The 12,115-nt window shown below is 35.0% G+C and overlaps 1 protein-coding gene across 6 annotated transcripts in view; it reads left to right on the plus strand.

The window, feature by feature from the left end:
- The window catches only part of LOC120308106 (E3 ubiquitin-protein ligase RNF220), a 71,309-nt gene that overhangs the window by 35,234 nt on the left and 23,960 nt on the right, over positions 1–12,115 (plus strand). For all 6 annotated transcript variants that reach the window (XM_039343646.1, XM_039343644.1, XM_039343641.1 and 3 more), the window contains exon 8: positions 60–138. In XM_039343646.1, the coding sequence (XP_039199580.1) occupies positions 60–138 (79 nt within the window). The remainder of the gene's footprint in view (positions 1–59; positions 139–12,115) is intronic.

Raw genomic sequence — 12,115 nt, forward strand, 5'->3', positions numbered from 1 at the left:
GTTTGATATGTATTTGAATAAATTTTCTTCATTGATTGAGTTCTTCCCCCTCTTCATAGAAATGCCATCAACAAGTAATGGGGAAGGTAGTAAACAAGAGCTTGCGCAAAAGACTTGCAAGAACAGTGACATAGAGAAGTAAGTATGAATTGTCTGTGTATATATTTGATGGTAACAGGTGCAACATTACAGAAGATCCCTTGCAGCTTGTCACTATCCAAAACTCAGGCATAGATTTTTTTTTTTCCAAGTAAAACCACACAGCTTTTAAAGCTGGCACTCTCATAGCTGAAAATCAAAGGTTTTCTTTCGTATCCTTTTTTTTTTTTTTAGCCTTTATAGGAATTCCATATCTGTAGAAAGATAAAAATCCATTTTGGTATATTGGCTCTAAAAGATGATTTTATGTTTCATTTCTAGATCCTCAGTGTAGTTTCTGAGGCTTTAGAGGGATGATGGCAAATCTTATCCTTGTGTTAAATTCTCTATAGTATCAAAACGCTGCCCTTTTCTTTCCCCCTGGGATGTGTTATTTTTCAAAAGACTTACTCGTTATGCCCTTTCTCCAGAATAGAATTAGATTATCTTAACCTTCATTTCCACTGGGAATGAGTAACATGAGACAGATCATTTTGCTCTACAAAGAGTGGTGACAAACCAAAAGAGAGGTTCAGAGCAATGCACAATGCTGTCCCATCTTCTTGCAGTCAGGCAAGGCCACACACAGTGATATTTAAGCTTTATTTCTTGTGAGTTCTGGGTATAATGTAGATTGCATTGAAATCTTCAGCAGAGAAATACTTAAAACACTAAATTGCTCATTAAGTGACATAGAATAAAACAGGTGCAAGAAGTCTTTTTAGCTGTGCATACTATGTAAAATGTGACCAGGTTCACACAGATAAGTTATTTTAAAAAACATTCCTCTGAAAGAAGAAAAATATCATGGCAAATGTGTGTAAAGTCTTTTGAGGCTGTATTGTATACTAATACGTTGTTTGTAGTGATGATATGCGTTATCTGGGTAGTTCTAAGAATTGAGAAGATTACCGTAGGGTAATCTGGTATATATGCACATTTTAATCATGGAAAAGCATATTGGAATGCCTCTGCAGGAACACAACATTCTGCAGCAAGCTGGTAATACTGTCTTTTATGTTGGGCAAGTATATATAGTCTTCTGCGGTTTGAGTATTGTACTGAACTTTGAGTGGTGTGTAAGGGCCACACTCCAAAATCAAAAGGGTTAGTGGATGTTAATATATTCAGGAATTTCCTCTATAAAATAAATTACTCTCCCATTGTTTTCTATCATTCCTACCTACAAAATTGATTTTTATTCTAATAAAAGCATTCTAATTCTCCCACTAAAAATATAGGTTTTTTTTAAATTTACATCTGAAATATTGCAAGCAGAAAGGGTGAAAATATACCTCCAATTGATTCGTTGTAGCTGTTTCAATTCTAGAAATAATTTCAAATAACAGAAGCTGTAACCATTCTCTGATGGACTGACTAGCTACAGAGTAAGGATTAAAAGTTAGAAGACAAGAAATCACAAAAACAACAGTTGAAAGAAGGCTAAAGTAGAAAGAAAAATGGAGGGGAAATAAAAACAACATGAATTTAAGAGATGGCGTGGAGTTCAGGAAAAAAGATAGTGGGAAAAAATAGGTAATTGTAGCTAAAGTGCTAGAAATAGGGTGGTGTATCTTACTGCAAATTTTACTAAAAGCTGTTACTTTATCAGAAGACAAGAAGAATAGTCCACATTTAAAACAGCTGGAGCAATAGCACTTTGGAGCAGGAGATAACACAGAGACACATATTTTGCCTTGTGCTGCCTTGCCTTGGTAGAGAAATTGATAACACTTGATAGAGCCAGATCTTACCTAATGAGCTATGCAGAATTTTGGTTTAGGTGATGTCTTATACTTAACTTAAATTCTTGGTAGTAGTTTCTATAAACAGCTGGGGAGAGCAGAGGGAATTTTTGTTCTTTCACAATTTAAATATTTGCCTTTAAGTATTAAAGGGAGAAAGAAAGATAATTCTAATGAATTACTGTCACAATGCAGCTTTTCAGTTGTGCCAACTTAGTATGTGTTTCTCTCTGTGGAGAAGGAAGTTAAAATGAGTTGTTACTTATCTACACAATTTGGGTTCACATTAGCTGAGGGACATTCAGATCTGGGGCAGCATGCACTGTAAATGGGGTTTAGGGGTCACAGACCAGCATTTGAGGTAGGTGGCATATGGTCAGTTTATGGACCTCTGGTGGATGCAAAGGAATTTAGTTTTAGTCTTGTCCAGCAGTCTGTCAGATTCATTGGTTAAGAACTCTCCATAGTTGTCAGTCTTCCCCAATTTTAGCCTTTAAAATTGAAAAACACTTGTCCAAATGATGAATTGGTAGCATCACTTTGATCACATTATCTAAATGTTTCATTCAGAGCTGCCCGGAGGAGTCTAAACTTTTCTAAGTGATGCATACAATAATTTTGTCCTGTGAAATATAGACTTGGTGCTTCTTTGTGACAAATCCTGATATATCATGGAACATTCAGAAACCTTTGGCTTTCAAAGACCAAAATTAAACTTGGACAGTCAACCTCCGTAACCTTTCAGAAAAAGTAAAAGCCAATTACCATTTCTTGCCCTTGACAGCAGTTCTTTCATAAGATATCCTTTCTGGAAATAGGTTGCTGCCATTAGTTAGGGCTCTTAACTCCATTGGGAGCAGAAAACAGTAGTTAGAAGCAAAGATTCTAGCCGTTTTATCCTACTTTATCCAGAATTTATGTGTGATAAATTGTTGCTGCTGTGATAGTTAAAGAGTTAGAATGCTGTGTGTGAAGAGGTGGGTTCTGTTAACTTAATTGATAAGCAGTATCAGACCTTGGGGCCTGACAAAAAGGTGGTGGGTTTTTTTTTTTTTTTATTCCTACTCTCTAGCTGCTTCCACCTGCACTGCCAAGCCATGATATATGGTGACCCAGCCCAGCTAGCTAAATTGATTCATCTCTAGTTCCTCGCTCTTAATCTGGAGCTAAATTGGTTTCATTTTTCTTCTTTTGGATGGTGCTTGTGGCGGGTTCTCTATGGGAACACTTCCTTCTGTTCATAACTTTAATTTTTGCTTTTAAATCTGGACATTATTGATTATTGTGTTAAGCTCCATATAATGTCTGATTAGCATTTTAAAAAGTGTTTAGAAGCACATGGTTTATCACTCATGTCAGCTGGGCTGCCCACTTAGAACAATGGTTAATGGAGTTAGCAGTGATTCTCTTTATTGATCCTACTTTTATAAGAATGACATTCATTTTCTTCCCTCTTTCCAAAACAAAGTCTTGGTATGGAGAGTATCTTTTTAATTAGCTAATACAATACAGTAAACTGCCCTTCCTCTGGTGCAAAGCTAATGTACTTGGGTTGAAAGTTAATGGAATATGTGCTGTGAGCTTCTTGGAGCTAAATCCCTGGCATGTCAAACATCTTGCCTCAGTAAGAGATGAATTTGCTGGTTGTTCCCTTGAGGATCATCTTGGATCTGCTTTTTGTTTAACTAGCTTCCATTTCAATCCAACTTCCCCAGTTGCTGCTTGAATTCGATATAACTGTTGTTGGCCCAATTCATTTGCTATTCTGCAAAAACTCTGCTACTCTGTGGGAACTGATTTTTAAAAAGGGATTCTTTTAATTTGTATTGCATATTTTATTCCTTCGCTTTTAAATCTATTACTTTTAGATTTCTTTTAAAAAGAAATTGATTAAAATTGAATACTACTAGAACAGGGGTTCTCAACCTTGGCAACTTTAAGACTTGTGGACTTCAACTCCCAGAATTCCTCAGCCAGCAAAAGCTGGCCGAGGAATTCTGGGAATTGAAGTCCACAAGTCTTAAAGTTGCCAAGGTTGAGAATCCCTGTACTAGAAGATAGTGTGTAGAATTAGACAGTTTAGACAAAGCGTATCAGGATTTTTAAATATATATAATTTTATTAATTATAATGTATGATTATGATAGTAAGAACTAAAACTAAATGTGGGGAGAGAATAGAAAAAAAATGCATAGGGAAAAAGAAAATAATGTAATAAAGAAAAAATATGTAAATAAGTGACTTCCAATCTTCATCACAAGTACAAATTTAGTAATTCTTCACACACACCCTAAAGTTACAAAAAGAGATACCTTTATCCCACCCCTTATTTATAAGCAAGTCTTTAAATCATAAACTTTTAAATCCGATATTAGGAAAAAGCCCATAAAGGGTTACCACAACTTTACAAAAAAAATCTTATTTTAATCTTGATGAAATAGACCAAATTTATATTCCTTCTTTTGCCTTAATCTTTAATTCAGCTAAACATTATTATAGAATTTTAATTCTCTTCAGTGTTTCTTTATCTTCACACTTCCTTGGAGCTTTTTTCATGGCTTTGACAAGTTTCTTTTATAAATCCAATAAGAAAACATTTTCCAGGTCATTCTCTTTGTTTATTATTTGTATTTCCATTTTAATTTTTAAACTTTAGCCAGTTTCTTTTGTATATCCTTTTCCAAATCATTCTCTTGATCTGTTATTTGTAGTTTCTCTTTTGGTACTTTAAAAATAAAGTAGTTTTCACATTTATTATTCCATCATTAACATTTTTGGGACATTATAGAAGCAGGCATCATTATCGACAGCGTTGATAGTGTACTTACTTATTTCTGGTTCCATTTTTCAAAGATCCTCTTTAATGTTTCTGATGTTATAACATTTTGTGTCATTTTGTAAGAAGTTTTAAGTGACATCAAGAACTGACTTGTGTTTTTTTCTCCTTTTGTTTAGAATCTTTACTCCACTCTAGGATCTAAAAATCATAAGTAACTTTCCTTTGTTATGTTTTACAATAGCCAGGATAGCCAAAATAAATCTGTTTCCCATGAGGTCATTTATTTTTTATAAATTCCAAAATCTTATAATAAAATTTATTATAACTTATAAGTTCCAAGCTTATCTGAATCCTTAACCCATTTATAATTTTCTTAGATCAAACTCTTGTTCAGATTTTTGCCATTTATTTCAAATTCTTTACATTCTTAAGCTTATAATTAATTTTCCTTTTGTTCAAAGTTGAAGATAAAACTCCCCCAATGACTTTTCAAGCTTGTTCTGAAGATCTGCAATAGCTTTTTAAGATCATTGTTAGGAAACTTGTGAAAATTATTAGAAAGTGAGGTTGGGAACTTAACTGTCCTTTAAAAGGCTTGGCCACAGTTGCCAGCAAGGTGGCTTATCCATTTGTCCCAGTACTCAAACCCAGAGAAAACAGTTTGTCCTGCTATCTCCTCATGAAAAGCAGCTGTCCAGAGCACATGTGTACAATCTCCTGTCCTCCTCTTAACCTAAAGAATTTCCAGGATCAACTTGCCGGTTCCTTGGTCTTTGCCATAGTCATTGGCTTCACTTTTACAAAGATGTCTTCAATTTGCCATACTCCCCCATAAGTGTGCAAGGCCTGAGTTGTGATTTTTCTCTGAAGTTCTTACCCTTCTGTTAATCTCTTCCAGTATTATTGGTGGGGACGACGACAAATAAGTATTTCTAAAATTGAACTGTTTCTGTTTCATTTGATAGTTGGAGCTCATAGTTTCTGGTTTAGTCTCTTGTTCTGCCATTGGAAACAATTAATGCCTGAGAAAATTCTTTTGCCTTTTTTATTTTAAAAATAGATAAAGGCTTATTGTAATATTTACTTCTGTCCATTTTCTGTGCTTATCTCCATTATAGCATGGCTCTTTAATCATTTTTTTCTGCATTATTGGCTCCAAAATCTTGGCAGTGCTGTGCAGCTAGACTGTTCCACCTATGTGCAGAGCAGCAAACATGACAACACTTCAATTTCCTCTACCAAAGATGCTTGCCACATAGCCCAGTGCCATCTTGGAATCAAGGATTTTTGGGGTTAAGAAGCTAGCCTCTTAATTCACAGTGCCAATGTTCAATTTTGCTTTCTGCCACCAAACTAGATTGCAGGCCAAGGAAAGAGTCTGGGTTAGTGCCCCACTGGGTCATCTCCCATTTGTTTTCCTCAATTTTGTGTTGTCATAAATTCATTCCAGCCCGTTGTGCTTGATCAGTTTATCTCTGTTGGGGCAGAGAGCCCTGCTAGCATGATATATGACATGAAACATTGTAGCCAGCCTCTCCATGAATCACTCCAGCTGTTTGTTGTCAGCATGAAAAGCAAACAGGGCCAGGCTGCCGAGTGTTGACTAGGATGAGCTCAGGATGGGAAGAGACATGACGTATGAATGTTTATTTAATAATTCTCTAATATTTCCAGCGGAGTGTGGCTGTGGCTTCTGAGGTTGTGGGGAAAGAGGGTGGTTGAAAGGGAAACTCTAATCTGCTAGGGTGGGTCATAAATCAGGCAGACAAGATCATTAATCAGGAGTGGAGCAAAAGTAGAGGGAGGTGGGACTGGCTGCCATTCCCAGGAGCAAAGGGGTACACTCTTCTTTTCCATAAAACAAATCTCATTTGGGATGCAGCTCCAGCTGTGCCGCTTACATAAGAGCAAAGCCAAGGCACTGGGCCAGTTAAGCAAGCATGTGTGCTACCTTTGTCATAAGCCTTAGCAATTTGAGTTCACCAAGCATTAAATCCCTTTATAATTATCTTCTTTATATAACTCTTCATGCTTCTCATGGTTGATTGGGCAAGATGCTTGTTTGGTTTAGAAAAGGGTTTTATAAGAGTGAGGTCAATGTGTATCTGCAGATGCACATGAAAGAAAACTTTTTAGTTTCTCAAATTCACTCCAAAAAGGTGAGCCATAGTCTGTTCATCTATTCAGATACATAATAAATAATAAAGGGTTTGATTTCAAAAGTGAAAGTAACTTTTCTCCTTTTTTAAATCTATATACTACTAAAATTCTTGGGTCTGTAACCTTTAACTGAGAAAAATGGGCAAAACTTTTTCAACCAGATACCTCAAATGGGCTGACTTATAGAATGTATCCAACTAGTACCCATGTCTCCCATGATATTGAAATGTGGCAAATTTTATAAAGCATTTTACAAAATGGTATGCAATATGGGCTACTTTTAAGGCAGATACATCTCTGAATATCTCCCTGAATTTTTAAGAACTTTTTCAGTGCATTAGAAGCTCTGTGCCATTGTTGAAGGCATCCAGGAATCTGGTAAGAAAATATCTGGAAAGATGACCCAACTTGTTTAGTTTGATTTAAAAATCGGTTTTCATTTCTTGCTTTTAAGAATATGGAATCAATGTTTAATGTCAATCCAGGGGTTTATCTGCTAGATTAAGGCTTTTTCAAACTGTGTTTGAAAATTAAGAACTCAATGGGGATCTTTGAGAAACTAAATGCAACAAGAAAAAGTTTGTTGACCACAACCTATTTTCTGTGTCTAAAGATTTGGATTGTGCTTGATCATGGATTCTGGGAATCTGTTTTTAAACTAACAGGTTCCATGGCCTGACAGAGTTTGAAAATCCTTGTGCTAGATGCTTGTAGAATGTTAAGCCATTCCAATGTAATGGAGGGTTTTTATTTTCACTATATTTCTTCCTTCCAGGAAGGTGTAGAATTCAAATTTCAATAGAAGCTGCTTGTTATTTATTCCAGGGTTAAAAATAAATTGTGAGAAACACTGAAAAACCGATATTCATGCCTACGCTTTTTTTCTCTATTGTTTCCTCCTTTGTTAAAAAGGAGATACAAATTACAAGGTAGAAGTTGCACTTCAAACAAGATGGCTATTTCCATGCCACTTTCCATTCCAATGTAACCTTCATTGACAGCAAAGAAAACTAATTACCATGTGGGAATGAACTTATCTAATTAATCCTTTTCAGTCATATGAATCAGCACATGCAGATCATGGATAAGCCTCCAAGTTAATCAGTTCTACCCATATACCATAAGACAGGGCAGAATTTTGAGAATAATCTTTCAACCAACTCCTCAAAAGTGGGAGAGTTTGCTATGTTAAAGGTTTAACCAATTTTTTGAATAAAATATATGGAAACCAAGTCACATCAACTAATAGTTCATAACTTAATAAAATAATTTTACTACAAAGGCTTTGTAAGATAGAGACGATAATCTCATCAGTGGGAGCACAAAACTGCTTAAGAATTTAAATTATCAATAAGTGTTTGGGGATTAATATACTAAAGTATAGAAAAACCAGGCCACATGCTAAAATACATTTTAAATGACAACAAAAATGTGGAGGTTTACAACTGAACATCCCTCTTGCCTGTTACATATTTGAGTGCAAAGTATAAGCCTCAGTCTGGCATTTAAGTATTCAGTACTTCTTGCTACATTAATCATCTTCAGGGTATGCATACAGGACTTGGTTTGGGGCAACATTTATAGCAACTAATTTACAGACTTTCAGTGAATCCTGATTTATGCTTCTAATCAGATTGAAATCTAGTACATGATTTGGGTTCCTCTAAATCCAATCTATCTCTCTCTCTCTCTCTCTCTCTCTCACACACACACACACACACACACACACACACACACACACACACAGAGAAAGAGAGAGAATATCCCAGTTAAGCTTAAATCTTTTGCTGCAAATTCTGTTTATAGCTTAAGAATCAAAATCTGCTATAAACTCATTAATTCTGGCCTTTAAAGATAACTGACATAAACTTTGTATGTGTGTGATTGTGTGTAACTTTTTAACAGATTTTTAGAAAAATAAAAAATACCAAAAAAGGATAAGAAAAAAATAGCTAAAAACACATAGAGTGACATTTTAATGTTGCTTTCTCCTTTCCTTTTATTTGTTTCCCAACCACTAAATATTCATACTTTATATTGAACATTAAGGTGTATTTCTGATATGTTTACTTATTTCATCTATTATTTTTGCTTGTCCTTATAATTCTTTTTCTAGAAACCATATTTCAGATGTCTTTGTTAGCCTTGCTACGTGATGTGTAGTATATAAGAGAGCCATTTCTTCAGTGTTGTATAAACTCAAGGCATTGTAGGTAGCTCCAAAATCAACCAATTTTATAAAAAAGTGTTTTTGGAAACTGGAGAGAGTAAAATAGGACAGTGAAACTTCATTTAATCCAAGTTGCAAGATAATTTGAATGTTCTGCTGCTCATCAGTTCTTTGGAAATTAAATTATGAGCCTCAAAAATAGGTGTCTGAGTTCAGGAACTACTGTACATAGACATCCTATGCTCTTTTGTAGGAAATACTGTGCATGGTTTCATAATTAACGTACATTCCACTGATAAATGAAAACCTGTGTCGAGATTCATGTAAAATGTGCCTTGAATTGAATTTGACTTGTGATAATCTCATGGACAGAGCAATAAGACTTAGACTTATATACTGTTTCATTGTGCTTTACAATCCTCTAAGTGGTTTATAGAATCAGCATATTGCTCCCCAAAATCTGGGTCCTCATTTTACCAACCTGGGAAAGATGGAAGGCTGAGTCAACCTTGAGCTGGTCAGGATTGAACTGGCAGTGGGCAGAGTTAGCCTGCAATACTGATTCTAATCACTGTGCCACCACAGTTCCTCTATTGGCAACAATTATAGAAATGGATTGCCATTGCTTTTTTCAGTATGTCTTTTTGTTTTACTTGCCAGTCTAGATTGCAGCCCTGAGGTTTCATGGTGGTTTCCCATCCAAATACTACTAGTCTTGATTTAGTTTGTTCAAGATTAGCCAAGGTTGTCTAGATGCTACCATCTATAAAAATTGGTACAGTAAGAGTTGCATATAGTTACAGATAAAGAAATTAGTGTAAGTGTACTAGAAACAAACAGCATTATCGTTCCTCAATTTAATGGACTTGATTTATATTTTATTTTTATTTTGCTACCATACAAGCCCCTAAAAAAGTATTTTCTGTTGCAGTAACAATTTAGCATTTTATGATCCTTTTAGGAATATTTTGCTCAATCAGAAAAGTCCCTTTTCATTTTTTTTTTAAAATTGTGTGGAAATTTCTTTGGTTGTCTTTGGTTCTTCCTCTCCTCCCCCAGCAGACATATTGGAGCCCTCAGAAGGAGGATATAGTTGAGTATCTTTCTATTCCCTTTCTGAGATATTTCAAATTTTCAACAGTGCTGTTAACTTTAATTTGTAGAGTTGTTCCTTACAAGTGAAAAATCAATGGGGGGTTCTTACAGTGTGAAATTCAACTGTCAGTCTTGAGCTTATAGAGTGAGTAAGACATCTTAGAAGAAAAAAAATCAGTCTCTGCAGTGCTCAGCTGGGCTATATCAAAATGAAGCTAATGCTGATAAGAATGTTTCAGTCAAATAAATTATGATTGTCTATGAAATACTGGAGCTAGTCCACAAGGGAGGGAAACCAGGACTTAGAAAATACTAAATACTAATCCCCCCCCCCAAAGAATTTGAGAAACTAAGCTATGTCTGTACAGGAGCAAACTGTGAGCTTTAAATTGCTATCGTCATTTATAGACAACTACTTCTAATTTAGCCATGCAATATTTCATAGATTTTGCTTCATTTTAAGTTGATAAGAAGCAAATGGCCTAGCTAAGCAAATAGTTTTCTCAAAATGTAAATGTTATAAATGGAAGCAAGAATTTCTATGCATAATTTGCCAGAGCTGCATCATACCCGATATAAGGGTGAATTATACATTTGACATTAAGCAGCAGCATCTGAGGCAGTAATTGTATACAGTTACAAAGGAGCTAAGAGAAACAAACCTATGTTTTGCTCACATTTAATTAACATTTTGAAGTCACTCTATTACTTGGTTTTGGAATTGAGGTTAAATCAATTTAGCATCACTTAGTGTCATAAATGGCCTAACTCTACTCATCAAAATTTGCCTCTAATTTGTTATTTTTTTCTAATTCTGATTTTTGTTTTGTTCAGATAGAGACAGACTCTAATTTTTTAAAATATGGTTTAACCAAATGAGGGTTTCAGAAAATATGATGCAATTTTGCCTTTTCAGCCAAAGTGTAGTTTAAATGAAAAAGTTTGTTTTCATTTCAACAGATTCCAATTAAGCCTTAACTAAAAAGGAAATTAGAAATTTCTGTTCCCTTCATACTTAGCATTCTAGATAACGAATGAAGACATGAAAATGTACAAATCTGTTACCCATAGTAGTAAATATTAAATGAAAGCTATTGCCAAACTGACTTGGGAAGCAATAGAAAATGAAGGAATGAATGAAAGATCTTTTTATTTGCCTAAGTACATAACTGCAGAAACATATTAGTATTATTCCAGCCCAAATCCATATATAGAGAGATCTTGAATTAAGAGCAAACTAGCTAGTTGTAGTTAGGATCCTATAGAATCCATATTCTTGGCATATTTTATCCATTGAAAGAAGTAGTAAAGTAAACAAGTATGATAAGAGTTTCTTAATAAAGGACATAACATTTTTTGTTGTGGATCGTGGGGAAAATGGACATGGAAGAAAATGAAAGAGTAGAACAATGCAAGAAGATAAAATTCTGGTCTAGTCCTATATAAAAAAGTATTAAAAGACAAGTTCATCTCCCAACAAACTGAATTGAAAGCAGACAATGGAAAAAAAGACATGTAAACTACTTAAAAAAGAATGAAAAAATTGTTACAGAGTGCCACATAAGTGTGTAAAGTTACTTTAATGGGAGATATGAAAAAGGTGGTTTGGTGAATTGAAGGATTTGTGGGTGAAAAAAAGAATATGAAAGAATCATGACTGCAAAAAATGAAGATGAAAAAAAAAAGACATTGTATAGTACACATAGAAAAAAAGGTAGCTGAAAAGAATGTGGTCAAACACAATAAGGTTACAAGATCGAATCTGGGTTGGTCACTGGGACCAGAGATTTACTCTTCACAGCTTTCGGACTTACACTGGGATCCATCTTCAGGGAACCTATCTCTACTGCAGTGGTTCTCAATCTTTTTAATGCCGCGACCCCCCAACCAGTCGTAAGTCGAGGACTACTCAACCGGTCGTAAGTCGAGGACTACTCAACTGGTGCAGCACCGTTTGCAGAATAGGATTTTTGGCGAGCTCAGCAGGGCAGAGACAGCCTGGACAATTCCTATTGGCTTTTGAAAGCC

This window comes from Crotalus tigris, unplaced genomic scaffold (genome assembly GCF_016545835.1).
Source record: "Crotalus tigris isolate CLP2741 ecotype Arizona unplaced genomic scaffold, ASM1654583v1 scf7180000017866.186403, whole genome shotgun sequence".
NCBI lineage: Eukaryota > Metazoa > Chordata > Lepidosauria > Squamata > Viperidae > Crotalus > Crotalus tigris.